Raw genomic sequence first — 17,494 nt, forward strand, 5'->3', positions numbered from 1 at the left:
GTGATGTAGCATCATGCCATGCTGCGCGGTATGTTGATGCTATACTAATCTATTCGGGAATTACTACGCGCGCACCAAAAATGTAGGCATGGTAGTAACGTAACCCAGCAACCAACCCAATAAACATGTCTCTCATCAATCCTCATTGACCATGCGCGCACCACTTTTGCTATCCCATGTCACCTGCATTCACCCACCATTGACCATGAGTGCACCAATTTTACTCCATCGTCTCACACATTATTACGTATATTATCACTTCTTGTGCAATCTGTTTCCTACTATGCACATAATGGTTGAAAGCTCACCATAAAATATAACACACAATCGATTAAAGCATTGTTAATTAAAAGAGTGATGGTGCAAGCGGGTTGGATGAAGCGATAATATACGTAATAATGTGTGAGACGATGGAGTAAAATTGGTGCACTCATGGTCAATGGTAGGTGAATGCAGGTGACATGGGATAGCAAAAGTGGTGCGCGCATGGTCAATGAGGATTGATGAGAGACATGTTTATTGGGTTGGTTGCTGGGTTACGTTACTACCATGCCTACATTTTTGGTGCGCGCGTAGTAATTCTCATCTATTCCTGGCATGACTGCCCTGATAAGGACATGATAACGGGCAGCCTTACGAGAGAGTTGTTGACGAGTGAAATCGTGGTGCTCATACAGATTGTGGGAATGTTGGCATCGCGAGGTGCTCGGGAAGGTGCAATGACCTTCATGCCAGCACCTTTGGCCACGACCTAACTCCACTTCAAGGTGTCAGCGGTGGACAAGTCGAAGTTGAGAGTTGTAGGATCTGCTGATGCGATCGAGTTGAACACTCGACTACAAATAAAACCACCCATGTTCTCCAACTTTGGTTAGTGGTCCAAGTTGATTAGCGAAGACATGAAACATGCCCCTTTGTCCCACACGAGCGAATATTTTCTCTGTTTCTCGACAAGCCACAGGTCAACCTCGTCTGAACCTTTGTTTACAAGTATAAGAGCAGTGCTTGTGGGCAACTTTGAGTAAGGCATCACAGCGGTCAGAGGGAAGTCATGAACCTCATGAGCACGTGATCTCTTTTATATAGGTTTCTGTTACCCTTTTCTCAACATCCTACATGTCAACCATCGCTGAAATTGAAAACTCAACTAGAAAAGCACCCTTGTTCTACAACTTTGGTTAGTAGCTCAAGGTGATCAGAGAAGATATAAAACATGCCCCTTTGTGAGGAATGGGTTTGGGATGGTGGAAGGTGCTAGGTGCTTTCCAACAGGACAAGGACAGGGAACAGGAAAAGAGGTGAAGATGATGATGATGCCTACTGATCGGGACAGCAGTGCAAGGAATAGAATGTGATGGGACACAAAGAGAGAGAGATGAGCCAAGAGATATGGAGGATAAAGAGGACCAAGATAACTGACTAAGGTTTATTGCATGATGAATCGGTGGATATATATATGTGAGTAAGATCAATAATACTAAAAGAGATGGGTATGTGATATGTCTAAAGATGATAAGGCAATAAACCTATGATGATGGAAAATGTAATCTAGCTAAGAAGGATGTGTCAAATGAAAGGAAGGAATGTGCCAATATAGCCAAGAAGGACATGTCAAGTCATGACACCCTTTGCCTCACACAAGCGAATTTTTCTCTGTTTCTCGACAAGCCACAAGTCAACGTGACCTGAAACTTTGTTTACAAATATAAAAGCAGTCCTTGTGGTGCAGTTTGACTAAGGTATCAGAGCGGTCAGAGGCAAGTCAAGTCATGTAGTTGTGAGGATGTGAATGTGATCTCTATCTCTTAGTCTCCTGCTCTCCTCGCCTTGCGAGAAATTATGGTAACTGGTAACAGCAGTGCAATGATCACGTGGAAGAAAAGGACGCAAAGAGCCCAAGACATTGAGTCGTTGCCTTCGTATAACGCCAACTGATACATGTAAAAAAAACCCCGGGTAAATGTTAGTGCATGCCAGGGTCAGGCGAACTTGTGGACCTGTAGAAATAGTAGCTGGGATGGAAAAAATTGAAATAGGGGTACAAAACGCCCGGTGAGTAAAAAGCACAAAACGCTCGGTGGGTAAAGTATTTTCCCGGTGTAAAGAATACATAAAGATAATGCGTTAATCAACCAATGTATTGTATCCGATTTATTATCTTTTTCATTTATTTCAACGAAAGAAATGTTAAGATAAACAATACCTTTAGCAAGAATATTTTTATCATTTGTAAGTTCTTACGTTACATCGGCTACGCAGCATTAAATAAGTAATTGCTGACAAATTTTGACTTGGGAACCTTCACAACATTATTAAATGTGTAGTGGTAATCTCAAAATGTCATTGAATATGTAAAAGTTATCCCTTGTATGCCACTGAACCGAATCGTACCTTATAAGTGATACTGTTGTATAGCCTTCAGCCCTAACAGCTGCATTAAATTCTTATAATTGATACTTCTGGATACCTTTGAACTCCAAATATGGAGTCAAATGATAAAAAGAAAGCTCAATATACCTTATGGATTCTATAAGGCCTCCAAAACCGTCAAAAAATTCATCCGCCGGATGACAATCTGTGCACAACCCAGTTCGCACATAACGTCGGTGGGTTAACCCACCGACGTATTGTACATTTACCCACCAGACGTTTTGTACCTTACCCACCGAGCGTATTGTACTGCCAGCGGATTTCGAAGTGAATTTTTTTCTGGGGCTGGGCTTCCTACCACCTCCAAGATTTTTTGAAGTTGAAATTTTTTGCACCACTAAGTCGGGTGTATATTTAGCCGGCCTTATTTTACTAACGGATATAAATGCTGTCCATGGAACCATACCGAAGCTCCTTTGCCTCATTGCAACAGGAGAAATGCAGAGATCGCCAAAACTTTTTTTACATACAATCGTCGCGTCTTTATGAGAAAAAATTGCTTACCGTGCTCGAAACGTCCTTGTCTGTGAACATGAACTTTCACAGGGTTGATCCCAAAAAAAAATTTTTTTTGCTGATGGCGACATGACGAAATCTGGTATTGCCCATCGCGAACTTGACAGTTGGTCATTAGCTGCTTTGAGCCATGTCCACCAGCTTTTTCTAATAGAGACTCCATGGTTCATTGTCAAATTTCGCTTAGCGGCGTCTGATCGTTTCCTATACGGTAAGCGTGATGCTATATCAGAAGTGGTCTTTGATCATTGTTAGGGCTTTGGAGTCGGCATAATTTTTGTGAGGTTAGATCGAGACGAGGTCTCACCATTGTCGACCCCGTAACTATGTAGTCTCTTGTTCTTAAAAACAAATACATCGCACTGACTATACCCGTCGGCTCGCTTGCACATATACAGCACAAGCAGCCTGGTTTTGGTGTCATCAACCCAGTCTTATGGTAATGGTACTGGCACTGTCAAGTATCACATACTTACTGTCAGCAAGAACAACAATATGTGTCGACTTTTTTTTATATAATAGGTAAAGCACTTCAAAGAGCCTAGTAGTGATTACTCATTGGTGTTTGAAACGTGAGTATCGGCGTAGCTTGTCTTTCATAAGTGAATCATAATAGCAACCAACGAGCTAGCAAGCAGATCCTTGACGACATCAAGATTATTTAGAGTTTACTATTTACATTCTGTTCCATGGACCATGTCAATATCAGTCTAATAGATGACCACAGCAGCTAATCTACGTCTGTGGATTATGATCTAAAACTGACAGGTGTTTTTGGCATAGTGTAAATATCAGAAGTCAATTGTTTGACGTTCTAAAAAGTCGGACGAGTTCGAGGTTCTCCAGGGCGTTGGCCCAATACCTCTCAAGGTACCACGTGATAGTATTACGTGCGTGCTTAGGCTCGGTGCCTGCACCCACAACAATAGCGTTAGCCATTCGATAGGTCAGTAAGAGATAGCTGTTAGGTACGAAATATTAATAAAGAAACCTATTATCGACAGCGCTTTTTCTCATTGTGCATACCTTTGCGGCTCCCGCTGTATTGATAAGAAAACGCTGAATATCATATGTAAGCTGACATCTGTAAACTAAAAGATCACATGCTTAAGCATTCAGAGTTCCCATAGTCAATACGAAATGCATTCATACCATCTGTTCTAGATAGTTACTGTACTTGCCATTGCCAATGAGCTTTTCGGACTTGCAGTAGCGTCACCCAAGAAATTCGAGATGAAATTAAACTTACGGCGGCTGCTGCAACGATAAGAAAAACCTTCTCAGTCTCCAATACAACATGTCCGATAAACCGATCTCACCATCGGTTTCCAAGCAAACCCGCCGATTCGCACCAAATACACGAGGTCGAGGAAGAGGAACCCGTCCTGCTCGACCTAGTGAGGTTGATTCAGCTATCAAGCAGGAAGGTGGCGATTCTGGAGAAACCTCGCTCAATGGAGTACCAATGTCCAGCAAACCGATTGGCCACATACGCTCTGATAATACGCAAGAAGGACGCCTACCAAGTGTGCATGATGGACAACGCACAAGGGGTGGTGCAGCTAAGGTATTTTTTTCTTTGCTCCTGCTCTACTGTACTTGTATCTTTACTCATATTTTCCACCTTTCCAAAGATGAAATTTAAGCCTACGATACCTGCCAGACGAAATAAGAAGGAAGCGTAGGTCATGAGTGCTTCGAAGTCTGATCGATTAATCTTGAACAATCGTCATGTGATATTAGGTCATCATCTGCTGTCGATGAGGCATTAAATGCAAAGGTAAACAAGCGCTCTAATGACTGTGCTGTGTTACATCGGGTCATAATGTATACGGGATATGTTTAGAATGCAGAACATGGACGAGGTTCATTTAGAGGGCGTGGTGATCGAGGTCGCGGTCGAGGAAGAGGAAGAGGCCGTGGTCGTGGCCGTGGCGACATTGTTGCTGAAAGTACGGCATCGGGTTTCTTTTCACTTGGGCCATCTGCGATGGGTATGTAATATCAGGACTTAGGAAAGTAAGTATCGGTTACTGAATAACGTCGATTTCTGGTTTGTGCAGCAAACAGAGCCCGTGGCGCTTTTGGTGGTAGCGGTGGATATGCAACTTTCAGTGGCGACTCGTCATCAAGAACTGACATGTACAACGACAAAGATTCGGATATGATTCATCTATTTGGTGATAACCACGACGACACTCTCCCAATTGTGTTTAAGCATATATCAAGGACAGCTGGAGAATTAGATCCGAGTGACTTGACATCCACTGGACCCAAGGTTCCCTGGTTACGAACAGTATCGAAAGCAAGAACGACCATAAAGAATGCATCCTTCAAAGATCAAGAAAAAGCAAAAGGTTTTTAAACTACCTTCCATAGCCGTGCTGCATAAGAAACTCTATTAACTTGTGGAATAGTTAAAGACGAGCCATCTAACGAGGAACAATCCATGTCAGATATTAAAATGGACGCAGATGACGAGCAAGAGGAAACCGTCCCCGATATATCTAGTCTGCCACCAGTTATGATGGATGCGGATGCACCAGCACAATATCTATTTGGTCTAGATGAGAACGTAAGTAATCTGTGTTGTCTAAAAGACTTTTAGTAACGATATCGTTTATTGTACAGGAGCAAATCGTCTCGGTTGCTGATGACGAGCTGTTATTTTTCCAACTTCCATCCATACTCCCGCAATTCGAAAAAGTCAATGACGAGCCAATAGAAGCTGCCGATGACAAAGACAAGCAATTACCTCCAGCTGCGAAAAAATCGACTCTTGAGAGTGCAATGGCGTCTCTTTCTTTGGGGGATATGCCACAAGGCCAAGTGGGCTCGCTAGTGGTATATAAGAGCGGGAAGATGAAGCTCAAGATAGGCGATGTTCTATTTGATATCACTCAAGGCATGCAGTCCTCGTTTTTGGAGAATGCCATGATGGTCGATACTCTGAGTGAGGACAAAAAGAAAGTGATTGAATTAGGTAATCTTACACAGAAGTTTGTTTGCATGCCAGATATGGATGCACTTCTCGAAGACCAAACTATACGATAAAAATGTACTGTCATTCACTATCATTCGTAATTATTTAAATAAGGCATGATTGAAGAGCGGATGGGGAGGTAGAGATTATGGCATGCATGTTGAATTCGGGGTTGGGTGGGGGAGGATGCTTAAACGCCTTCATGCTGCATGGCAGTTGATTCTGCTTATAGATCTGCAAATTATTTGTGAGGGGAGCACGAGCAAGGTGTCGCTGTTTGGATCTAAAAATGAAAGTAGTGTTTTGAGATGGTGCAAATACCAAAAGCCAAACCAATTCAACTGGACTCTTAATGCTGCCATTCCTAAGTGCTTTGCTGCTGATTACGTTTTTTATATACACATACCATGTTCTTGCAAGTTTTCACCAGCGTCAACCGATTGCAACAAGGAATGCGCTTATTGTAACTGCTCATCCTGACGATGAGTGCATGTTTTTCGGTCCCACGATAAGGGCGCTGAGCTCTTCGAAACATCGTCTTCACGTTCTTTGTTTGTCTACTGGTATTTTTCTAGATATAGCTAAGCGATGCATACACGATGGTTAACTTCAAAAATTGACATATACATAGGTAATGCAGATAGGCTGGGCGTCGTGCGAAAGAAGGAGCTTACTCAAAGCTGTCAGGTGCTTGGCATTCCTGCATCCAATACGAGAGCAATCGATCAGCCGTAAGTGTTTAAATTGTTTAGCTTGTAGGACGGATAATAAGGGAATACATTGTTATAGGGAATTACAAGATGGCATGCTCAATGCTTGGCCGCCGGAGGCTGTTTCAAAGCAGATCAGGGCCTATGTTAGCAAGCATAATATTGATACAGTACGTTCCTCGACGATAAGTGGCTATAGTAGCTCACAGCTTTATATTAGATAATCACGTTTGACGAATATGGCGTTTCGGGCCATCCCAACCATATTGCCGTATATCATGGAGCAAAGTAAGCCAGCAGGGATTGAGGCAGGAGAGAGAGATATTTTATTAAATATAATCCACAAGACATTACGTCACAGAGAACCAGGATATTCTCCTTTACAAGCTCGTATCTATTCGGTTGCCACGCAAATATATTGGGGTTCTTGATTTGCTCTTGGTGCAAGTCGAGAAAAGGCTCTGGCCTACGTTTGAAAGAGCAGCAGTGTTCGTCTCATCTCCAGGCGACTATTTTGTCACACACAAGGCTATGCGACAACATGTTTCACAACTTGTATGGTTTCGATGGCTTTATGTAACATTCTCGAGATACATGTTTATAAACCAGCTTATGGCAGTAAACCCTGCGGGTCGTTGCAGCTCCAAAGAGGACTAAGAGCGCGCTCTCGGAGCGCTGAATTGGATACAATGTAATAAAAATTATTCCGACTTTCGCCTTTCAACCTTTCTTTTCTTCTCACACCCTGCCTATATGCCTACTGATCGCCAACCAATCATGAATAACACTGATCCAGCCTCCTCCACCAATGCTACTAGTACTCCCGTTACTACGACAACATCAGACGGTACACGCCAAGATTCAATACAAAAATAACATTCATGTACTTATGACATGATCCTTTGCAGACACGCTTCGACAAAAATACAACCTACTGAAGAAACGAGTTCGAGAAATAGAAGAGGTGAAGAAAGAAAACGTATATTGACATATCATGTATACAGCTTTACTAAAGTTTTCATAAAGGATAATGATGCTATTCATTTGAAGCTGACGAAAGCTATGCGACAGATCAAGCGTCTACGAGTGGAACGCATGTAACATATCTCATGATCAGTTGTTGATGTTGGTATTTGTCGCCTTATATATTGTTTTTCTACAGAGTCTTGCTCGAAGAACTTGATCAGAATCGCCGGCGTGATGGCAAGAGAGCTAACGCAGCATCCAGTGATTCCGAAGGTGATGTCTCAGACTCTGGCTTAGTAAGTATGGAAAGATAACAAAACATACATGTGCTAAGGAAACGCGATTTTTAGGCTATTTCTTTGAAGACATCAAACGCTAGCAACACCACAGGTCGAAAGCGAGGTGGCCCCGGAAAATCCAGAGCAGCCAACAGTAAACAACCACAAGAACGCAAGAAACGTGATCCCAATGCACCAAAAGGACCAGGGAATGTTTTCTTTTTGTATTGTCGAATGGAACGTGATAATATCAAAGATCAATTGACGAGTGATAACCTTGGTGAAGCGACCCGTCTTCTTGGCCAAAAGTGGAAGGCCTTATCAAAAGAAGAGAAACAGGTAAGCGAACGCGATAAGATGATTGAGATGTAAATCAACTTATTTCTCTTGTGAAGGTCTATTATGATATGTATAATAAGGAGCAAAAGGAATTTGAACAAGCTATGGAGCTTTACAATGCTTCAGGAGGCAGTGGCGGCGGAGCGAATTCTACCAATAATAATGGCACAGACTCTGTGAAGGAAGAAGAGATAGATATGTTGCCCGATGAAAGCCGAGGAGACGAATCTTCTTCAATTACAGAGCCCCAAGGACCTTCATTACCTGAACCAACAAACACAGAGACTCCAAACAGCGCTTCAGAAGAACCAACAACAACAGTACCTTCATCACAGTAAATGTGAAGATTTGTCGCGAGCATTTTACATCACATAATCTTGACATATGCATGTCTGCATCTTTGCATTTTCCTTGTCCTGCCCACATCCCATTTCCCATTCATGATTGGATATCTAGTGGACACCTTTCTAGTATAGAGCTGAATGTGTGTTATATACGAACAATAATCCCTTTATTAAATGAACGTAAATCACGCGCCATTAGTTGTGGTAAACGGGGAGATGAAATGTAACGGATGTTTCTTGAGTGCCTGCTATAGCAAAAGTTGGATTTGATTGGTGTGCTTCGAGATCAACATATACGTAAAAAGTCACTTGAAGTTTGTCATGGATGGCTACCAAATCTAGTCAGAATCTGCTACAATGAATATAACAGAATGGACGTATACTTACCGCACACTGTTCTGACAGGATCCAAGTGATGACTATTGAGAATATTGACAAAATCCTCCGAGCTTATCTTGACCGATTGGAAGTCGGCAGGGTCACCAGATGGTGTATAGTTCTCGATACGTGGATTTTCCAAGTGGTGGTAAATTGATTCACATTGAACTAGGTCCGTTTCCACTCTTAGTTTTAGTGTGCCTTCCATATTCGCTGAGATGATGAGATATTTGCTTAAAGATTTAAGGCGGGTCGCACTAGACTTTAGGCTCATAAGATCAGGTAACCTAATGTATGACTAATAAAGCGGTGAGCATTTCGTTTTTCATACATTTTTGAGGTACATACGTCGGGGTAGCCACCAAAGAGTGGTTCACGAAATGTGCGCCATCGATCATGCGGAATGAGTGACACGCATATTTCTTGGCCAATGATGGTTGTTGAGCCACCTCTGTTTTGAGTGACCATACTCCAATCCAGTATTGTTGTATTGCGTTTCTTCCGTAGAGCAAGCTGAATATCACTACATTGCTGTGCCGTTCGTGTTGCGCGGACCAAATCATCAATAGCGAGTGACAAATATATCTGATTATTATACGCGCTTTCGATACGAAATGCCTGGAATATGAGGGACTTGAGGCATCATATTAGATGATCATGTAATAAGCGATTGCTGTACCAACTCACTGGATCAAATTTGCTATAACCTATTGTGTAAGCATGGAGAAGATGTTCCGTGCTCACCACTTACGTCCACGCTTGTACACCACTGTCAGAATCGCGTAACTTGATCAATTGTACTGTACTATTGGAAAGCGACACAATACAAGTAGACCCCAGTTTTTCAAAAGTCTGAGCAATCTCTGTAACATCTGCATGAGCTTTGGAAGCATATTGATGAGGAAGAACCTACTATGCAATGCCGTTGGATTGGTTAGATTAGCCTTAAACCGCATATAAGACCGGCTGAGATAGAGAAGAGAGAAAGACCTTTTATTTCCAAACATGGTGAGTTATGATGCATAGGAAGTCAACCTAATCCAATAGTTTGGCATAGCCTATGTAACTTATCATCGCTTTGAGGTTATCTTCTGAAGGGACGACGGCCAAGGCTGCTGACACTGCTAGAACGGCTTAAGGATCTTCGGCTGTCATGGCGATCATGGCTGCTACTGCTACTGCTACTGCTAGTCGAGCTTGATACGGAATCTCGGCGTCGATATTTTTTATGTGCTGGTGATCGTCTCGATACTGCCGATGGCGAAGATGATATCGAACGCCGTCTACGACGTCTGTTTCGACTGCTTAGGGCAGAGCTGTCGCTGCTATCACTTTCACTGTTGGAGGATGATGAAGACAAACTCGATTGTGAACTATCACTGTCGCTGCTGCTTTCACTGTCACTGCCGCTTTCACTTTCACTGTCACTTTCGCTGCTACTACTGGAAGAGTATCTGGGATTGGGGAATTAATCCTACTGTTTCCACGATCTAGTGCCATTTATACCTTTTTCTCTTCTCTTTCTTCTTCCTTGCAAGAATTTTATCAGCAATCCCCTTTCTATTGTTTGATAAAGATATCAATGAGCTGTGGATCAGATGGTGGAGTCATAGGTATTATATTACCTATCCTGCAGTTCTTCCGGTAAATCAGGCTCTTGTAATTTGAGTGGGCGCGTAAGTTGTTGTGTTCGTGTTGGCCTCGCTTTGTATGTGCGATTGCCTTTACATTCATACGTCTATCACAGGAGATCAATATACCATCTGCATACGAACAATAGTGTCTTTACCCAATGACCATATTGTAGACATTTCTGGCAGCGTGTCGACGGAGATGCTTTTGCCCCAAACGATGGACTAATATTGTATATAACAGTTGAAGCTAAAACGTATTATCGTTTCAAGAATAGCACTTACCGTGCACCAGTACGATACATTAGAAAGACTTGATAAGGTGTCCAAGTCCTGGAGGGTGACTTGTAAAAAGCGACTGCAGTAGCGCAACCAGTAATTTCATGTCAGCCACGTGACCTTAGCCATATCAGATCGACTCATGATTAGAGCCTGGCTATTTGCACCCACCTGGTACACCCTACCACTTTGGACTCTTTGTGTGATGAATAAATGTCTTTTATATCCTAATTGTTGACTCCTCTCTTCGAAGATGTATGTGTGATAAACGCTATATGAATTCACTTTGGAACCAATAATTTAATAAACAACAGCAGATGTTCGCTCATAGATGGTAAAGATGTAGGCTGAGTACGTTTGAACGCGTTGATGTGTGTTTATTGCTTTGCTTTAATCCTTCATTTTGACCCGAAGCACTCGATTGGTCTTCGCACTCTTACTCATTGGCAAGCTTCCTCAGGTTTCTTTCATGCCATCATGCATGTGACTCCGCTTAGTTGAATTCCGAGAAATAGGTGGCTTGACTCAGATCATTGTGCTTCTTCTATTGCTTCAGCGATCGATCGAACAGCAACATGGCTTTTGACGAAGAAACTAAACCTCACGATTTGCTTGGCTTAAGTGAAGACGAATCATCAGTGTCTGACGATAGCGATCAAGAACAAAATGAGCGACTTCCAGCACATCACTTGCGTAAAGACAAAAACGTACGAAGTGTGTTGGACACTGCCGGTGACAATACCGACGAGGATGAGGACGACTCAGATAGCGAGCAAGAAGAACGAGATATCAGTGACAGTGCTTCTATCAGCTCACGATATGATTCTGAGGAAGAGCAAGAGCAACAATCATCTGACAGCAATACTATGAACAAACCCGCTGGCAGTCGAGCGAACAAGAAGAACAAATTAAAGAAGCTGACACCAGAAGAGCTCGAGAAATTTGAAAAGGAGCAGAAACGATCTGGTGTATGCTACTTATCTCGTATTCCACCATTCATGACTCCACAGCAAGTAAAAAAACTATTAAGCCATTATGCTGAAGTAGGGCGAGTGTTCTTCGAGACCGAAGGTAATTGGGTTTGCTATAAAGGATGAAAGTACTATGACTGACAACCTTTTTTTTTTGGCAGATGCACGGACTGCTGCACGACGCAAGAAATATACCAGGGATCGACGTACTCGCTTTACAGAAGGCTGGGTCGAATTCAAAGATAAGAAGCGAGCCAAGACGTTAGCTGAATTTCTCAACATGCGACAAATTGGTGGAAGACGACAGAGCCCTTATTATCATGACACTTGGACAATAAAGTATCTCCCAAAGTTCAAATGGCGTCATCTTACAGAACAAATGGGTAGGTATACAGGAAATATGGGCAATTTTGATGTAAATAAGGGTTAACTATGTACTATCCATTTATGTAGCATATGAACGCAAAGCACGGGAGCAGCAGTTGCAGGCTGAGACTGCACAAGTCAAGCGTGAGAATAAGGCATATCTCGATAGTGTGGCTCGTGCCAAAATGCACAAAAGTATGGAAGAGCAAAAGCGCAAGCACGGTCAAGATCATCAAGAGGCCAAAAAGATCCGCCGGACGTTTACTCAGAGAGAGAAGAAACAACGTGAAGTTACACTGGATAGCAAAGAAATGGAAAAGAGAGCTATGGATGGTATTGATAGCCAGGTTAAAAATGTTCTTAGTAACATCTTTGCATAATAAAATTAAAAGATAATTGTAAACTACAATATCGTTAATCAAGAATTGTATGTGAATGAACAAAAGTTGCATATTATGCGGATCGAAAACGAAGGATACGTGGAAAGACGCACCAAGTGACCACACAACTGCTTTACATCCGAAGGGCCACATGATGTTTTTGTTCGATTACCAGTGTCAGGTAAAACAAGTACATTAAGACAAAGAATGGTTCCTAGTTACTGTAGTTCAGGATCCACATTTCCATCATCTCTTACTTGCATGAATAGCATAGTTGGCCGCTTGGCACAAAGCCAAATGAACACAATCCATTCATTCTAATCAGCATGTTGTATAGGGGGTAACCCACGCTACCTATCTCGGGTGCGAACAGCAAATTAGGGTTCAATTTGCATGAAACTACAGGACCATGGATATTCCCACGGAAGAGGCTGCTGGAATTTATTGCTCTCCACAGACTATCTTAAACCAACAAAGATCCTAAAATAGTGTGCCATCACTTTTGATGATGATAGGCGGGCCTGCATTATCCGGACGAAGTGTAGCAGCAATCTCTCGTCCAGCTGTCCATGTTCCACCTTCAAGCACCTGGGCAAGCTTGAGTTTGCGTCCCAATTTTGCTTCAAGTTCCTTATGCACCTTGTCCAAGTACACGACTGTGAGCGCACGCCACTCGACAATCAAGGGATCGTGCCCCTCAAATGTGGGCAAAATGTTTGAGCCGTTCCCACCACCCCGTTCAATTTGTTCTGGCTTGATGACGAATACACCATAATCAATAAAGAGGCCGCCGTTGCGATATTCTGGTAAACCTGTCAGCTTATCGATGCCATGAACATGCATATCAAGTGCTGTTTCGATTACTTCGGTCAAAGAATATGTGAGCCATTGAGAGAGCTTATGAAACGGGACAATATTATCGGGCATATTGGATCCAAGACAAGGACAAGGCCAAACGTCGCCCAATTGAACTCCATTGACTTCTACGCGAGCTGGCCAGATACTACCAAGGCTCATGACCGCTTCCCATAACGTATCAATAGAAATACTTCCATCATCTTGCTTGTTGGCGAGAATATAATCTGGTAGAAAATAGACACCTTGAGCATGACAATACATCAAATGTATGTATTACTACAAACCAATCAAATTTCCTGGTCGACTTGTAGGACATGAGCCAGAGGCAGGAAAGTACTTTGGTTGGGACTTCAGCGTATTTCCGAGCCGGTTGAGGAGTGTAGAACGTCCTTCCAAGCCTACCATGGGATTCGATTCAGTCACCTGAAAACCCTGTGCCATGGTCTTTGGTGATACATTAGCAAGTCCTTCAGCTAGTAAACCAATAATGACAGGTATTTAGCGTGTATAAACATTACTTGTGTTGCCAATCATACCATCCACCTGATCAAGCACAGATGTGCTCGAAAAAGATCCAGAGAGGAACATGTCCACTGAAGCTAATGCTAATCCTTCAGAACGGCCCACCAGCTTATCGTTATCAGTTTTGTATTTCCATTCCGGACCTGCACCAGCATCCACTAAAACGGACACGATAACCAAATCCACGAGTTTGCGTGCAAGTTCTATCTTGTCATCAGCCTTGGCGGTCTTTTCACGCCATGTTTGATATACATGATCAAAATGACGCAGACGAGAATGAGGAGGAATGGCGTCCATATCTGGGAAACGGCGATGTGCAAGGGCTATGACGTGGTCTACTACTGCAGGTAGCTTGGATTCATCCACATCAAAATATTGAAGTGCGCCTTTTGCGGCTTGTTCATAAACTTGATAGCAGCGGTCTCGGATGGAATTAAGGGTACGTAGATAGTCTTGTGGGGGAATTGTCATGTTGTAGGGATAAGGAAAAGAAAAAAAGTGTTTACCTTTGCCACGTATTTATGCATGTTCATCATCAGCTGACACGAGCGGACGATAAAAGAAAACACACATAAACATGGCAACCCTATCTTTCCCATGCAGCGAATATTGCTCGGCTTGTTCGTCGCTGCACTCATTCGTTATTACGTTGCAACTCGACATTACAAAACGAGGCGAAGAAGATTAATTTCTGCACAAGGTGAACGCGTTCTGCTAGTCGGTTGTTCGTCCGGCATTGGCCGTGAGCTTGCACTACAATACGCTTCACGAGGAGCCAGTTTGATCCTTATCGCAAGAAGGAAAAAGCTTCTCGAGTCGTTACAAAAAGAATGTGAAAATGCAGGCGCTATACGAGTTGCTTTGTTGGCTGGCGATATTACCGATTCAAAGTTTATCATACCTCAAGAAGAAAAGGAACACGGTCTGGATACGGTGATCTATTGTGCAGGTGCCATCTCAGTGCGTCATTTCATGGATGCTTGTGGTTATCAAATACAAAAGCTCGATGATGGTACAATTCAGGTGGTGGAGGAAGGCCATGAAGAAACTATGGATGGAAATGTGGATGAAGCAATGGAGCGTATTACACAAGTAAACTTTTTCGGGTCTGTACGCCTTGTTCGTCAAGTCATTCCCTGTCTCTTGACCAGTTCAAAGGCACCCAATCTCATCCTTGTATCGTCCCTGGCTGGAAAAATTGGTGCGCCTACAAGAGCTCTTTACGCTGCATCTAAACATGCTCTTCACGGATTCTTTGATTCACTTCGAATGGAATTAGCAACGTATGGAATGCATATTGGGGTTGTTTGCCCTGGCACTGTGGACACAGATTTACGGAAATCAGCCGTGGATGGCCATCTTGGATGTGGCCCTATTACAGGATCTGTCAATGGAAAACTTTCGCCTACTGCTGTGGCTACACGCATTATTGAAGCATCTGATTATCAGGAGCGTGAAGTATTGATGCCAAGGATAGGATATCTAGCGGTAGCGTTGAGGATGATCACACCATCTTTGATAGACTGGGCGGCAAGTAAAAAGTACCAACAATAATCCATGCAATAAACAATTTCTGTTGCACCCTCCATATTGTGCCGTTGTACCGCGCAGTTGTTGTTTTACTTTGCCATGTTGACACGTTCCATCCTCCAACGCATTTGTATTCCAACATCAAGACGATGTCTTTCAACAATACAAAGCCAACCACAGGCGTATGTGTTATTTATTTTCTTTCAAGTATCAGTGCTAACTATCTTGAATGTCTAGCAGTAGCGATCCAGCTTCTAAATTGCTCAAGGCAACGCTCCCTTTTGTGCCTCAGTTTGGTTGGACCATGGAAAGTATTGTACGTGGCGCACGCGAGCTGGGATATCCTTCCGTGGCACATGGTGTGTTTGTGAACGGGGAAGCAGGCCTTGTCGACGCTTTCTTGAAATATTGTCGCCAAAACCACGTTGCGATGGTAGAAAAGGCTTTAACCGATGATGAAGAACTCAAGACGTAAGTTATCATTGAATTATGCTTGTGGATACGTGCAATTAATGATACATCAAAGGTTGAACACTCCAGAGAAGATTAAAAAGATCACTGCCATGCGTCTGGATCTTCTTAAACCATATGCTCATAGATGGTCAGAGGTAAAAAAAGGCCACGTAGAACGATGTAGCTTGCTGCTATTATATTAATGCACGTTATTAGGCTTTGGCTATCATGGCGTATCCTAGTAACATTCCCATGTCGGTTACCCACCTTGCTGAGCTGGCTGATGACGTCTTATTCTATGCTGGCGACCGAAGCCCTGATGTATGATCCTATTTGTCTCTCTTTCTCGGATAGATTATCTCATAAAACGCTACTATAGTTCAATTGGTATATTAACCGCGCAGGGTTTGCAGCCATTTACACATCAACGGAGCTCTTTATGACACAAGACAAATCTACTGATTTCTTTGAGACTGCTCGCTTTCTCGATTCCCGCTTAGCCCAAGCTGCACAGTTGAAGGATGGAAAAAAAGAGGTAATAAGTTATTTGTGCTTGTTTACTAATGATATATAAAACTAACTACGCGATAGCTGGATACAATGCTTGAGTTTGGAGCGAAGAGTTTTCTTGGTTTGCTCGGCACGGTTAGTCAATATCATTGGGTCTACATAGATCAGAGCATTAAGCAGCTAACTTTACGATGATATAGCGTGGAATCCGAGTATAAAACGAGTGAATTAATACCTCCGTGCCAAAGAATAGGAATAATTAATATCTGTTTTCCCGTTAAGATTTCGAAATTCATGCAAACTACATATACAACATGGTCATGTATGCGCTGAACACAAGCGAAGTGCTTTTAAATTCACTGTATAATTGACATCTTACTGGTCTGAATGGATTCTACATGTGATATGATCGTAGCGCGTGGTACATAAATCGCAAATTGCAATGCTCTAAGTAATGGTGCAGCAGGGATCGTGTCGTTTCGATATCCTTGATAACTCCAGACCACTCCAGTAAATTTAGCAGCCGCTCCACCACGTCAGGGCGAAAAGGTTTCAAGTGATAACCATGTTCATGCATAATATGGGCTAGGGATAGCAGTGCATGTACCACTATTATAAAACCATTTTCGATAAGGTCATGTAGTCGATGCTTCCAGGATCCAGACGATGCATCATCAGCACAGTTGCCTCTCATCCTGAGCTGTTTTTGTGATAATGACTCGATAACCAGAAGGCAGTTTTCGGAGTAATCAAACACTGTGACCTCATGCCAACTAAATATTTGGCGCTGTGGGTCAAGTATTCTTGCATCAAAGCGAATAGGATGCTGTGTACAGACGGCATGTCTCTGTTTATAAGCTGCACTGAGCCCAGCACAGAATGGTATGAGATCATCGGTATGGATAAAGCGCATAAAGGGATGGCCATTCCAGCTATTGTTGGAGGGATCAGTATCGATGACTATGCCATATGGTGAAATGAGGATTTGGTGCTGCTTGGAACATGGAGCTGTCGAAAAGACGATCATCATAGTAGCGAGAAGAAAAAAGA

The 17,494-nt window shown here is 42.8% G+C and overlaps 9 protein-coding genes across 9 annotated transcripts; 6 read left to right on the forward strand and 3 right to left on the reverse strand.

Moving 5' to 3' along the window:
• Nucleotides 1-4,243: 4,243 nt before the first annotated feature.
• O0I10_007641 (uncharacterized protein) lies at nt 4,244-6,000 on the forward strand (the record flags this gene model as incomplete). Its single annotated transcript, XM_058487655.1, has 7 exons — nt 4,244-4,513; nt 4,581-4,627; nt 4,690-4,726; nt 4,793-4,940; nt 5,010-5,303; nt 5,364-5,521; nt 5,578-6,000. The coding sequence occupies 7 exons, from the start codon at nt 4,244-4,246 to the stop codon at nt 5,998-6,000; spliced, it is 1,377 nt and encodes a 458-aa protein (XP_058341477.1).
• A 281-nt stretch (nt 6,001-6,281) lies between these two features.
• Nucleotides 6,282-7,296, forward strand: O0I10_007642 (uncharacterized protein; the record flags this gene model as incomplete). The annotated part of the gene is made up of 5 exons (XM_058487656.1): nt 6,282-6,492; nt 6,561-6,660; nt 6,719-6,809; nt 6,860-6,927; nt 6,987-7,296. The coding sequence occupies 5 exons, from the start codon at nt 6,282-6,284 to the stop codon at nt 7,294-7,296; spliced, it is 780 nt and encodes a 259-aa protein (XP_058341478.1).
• A 96-nt stretch (nt 7,297-7,392) lies between these two features.
• On the forward strand, nt 7,393-8,560 carry O0I10_007643 (uncharacterized protein; the record flags this gene model as incomplete). Its single annotated transcript, XM_058487657.1, has 6 exons — nt 7,393-7,486; nt 7,548-7,603; nt 7,666-7,736; nt 7,802-7,901; nt 7,956-8,222; nt 8,279-8,560. The coding sequence occupies 6 exons, from the start codon at nt 7,393-7,395 to the stop codon at nt 8,558-8,560; spliced, it is 870 nt and encodes a 289-aa protein (XP_058341479.1).
• A 201-nt stretch (nt 8,561-8,761) lies between these two features.
• O0I10_007644 (uncharacterized protein) lies at nt 8,762-9,900 on the reverse strand (the record flags this gene model as incomplete). The annotated part of the gene is made up of 6 exons (XM_058487658.1): nt 8,762-8,895; nt 8,954-9,242; nt 9,293-9,577; nt 9,632-9,644; nt 9,696-9,807; nt 9,858-9,900. 6 exons carry the CDS (start codon nt 9,898-9,900, stop codon nt 8,762-8,764), a joined length of 876 nt encoding a protein of 291 aa, XP_058341480.1.
• A 128-nt stretch (nt 9,901-10,028) lies between these two features.
• O0I10_007645 (uncharacterized protein) lies at nt 10,029-10,880 on the reverse strand (the record flags this gene model as incomplete). Its single annotated transcript, XM_058487659.1, has 5 exons — nt 10,029-10,398; nt 10,451-10,504; nt 10,570-10,682; nt 10,734-10,800; nt 10,861-10,880. The coding sequence occupies 5 exons, from the start codon at nt 10,878-10,880 to the stop codon at nt 10,029-10,031; spliced, it is 624 nt and encodes a 207-aa protein (XP_058341481.1).
• Nucleotides 10,881-11,429: 549 nt separating this feature from the next.
• O0I10_007646 (uncharacterized protein) lies at nt 11,430-12,571 on the forward strand (the record flags this gene model as incomplete). Its single annotated transcript, XM_058487660.1, has 3 exons — nt 11,430-11,925; nt 11,987-12,208; nt 12,279-12,571. The coding sequence occupies 3 exons, from the start codon at nt 11,430-11,432 to the stop codon at nt 12,569-12,571; spliced, it is 1,011 nt and encodes a 336-aa protein (XP_058341482.1).
• A 480-nt stretch (nt 12,572-13,051) lies between these two features.
• Nucleotides 13,052-14,422, reverse strand: O0I10_007647 (uncharacterized protein; the record flags this gene model as incomplete). The annotated part of the gene is made up of 3 exons (XM_058487661.1): nt 13,052-13,653; nt 13,714-13,902; nt 13,966-14,422. The coding sequence occupies 3 exons, from the start codon at nt 14,420-14,422 to the stop codon at nt 13,052-13,054; spliced, it is 1,248 nt and encodes a 415-aa protein (XP_058341483.1).
• A 126-nt stretch (nt 14,423-14,548) lies between these two features.
• On the forward strand, nt 14,549-15,505 carry O0I10_007648 (uncharacterized protein; the record flags this gene model as incomplete). The annotated part of the gene is made up of 1 exon (XM_058487662.1): nt 14,549-15,505. The coding sequence occupies one exon, from the start codon at nt 14,549-14,551 to the stop codon at nt 15,503-15,505; it is 957 nt and encodes a 318-aa protein (XP_058341484.1).
• Nucleotides 15,506-15,580: 75 nt separating this feature from the next.
• Nucleotides 15,581-16,662, forward strand: O0I10_007649 (rpsU-divergently transcribed protein; the record flags this gene model as incomplete). Its single annotated transcript, XM_058487663.1, has 7 exons — nt 15,581-15,663; nt 15,719-15,952; nt 16,008-16,089; nt 16,151-16,255; nt 16,314-16,469; nt 16,526-16,579; nt 16,645-16,662. 7 exons carry the CDS (start codon nt 15,581-15,583, stop codon nt 16,660-16,662), a joined length of 732 nt encoding a protein of 243 aa, XP_058341485.1.
• Between the last annotated feature and the right edge of the window lie 832 nt (nt 16,663-17,494).

The sequence above is a fragment of the Lichtheimia ornata genome (assembly GCF_029851405.1).
Source record: "Lichtheimia ornata isolate CBS 291.66 chromosome Unknown scaffold00038, whole genome shotgun sequence".
Taxonomy (NCBI): Eukaryota; Fungi; Mucoromycota; class Mucoromycetes; order Mucorales; family Lichtheimiaceae; genus Lichtheimia; species Lichtheimia ornata.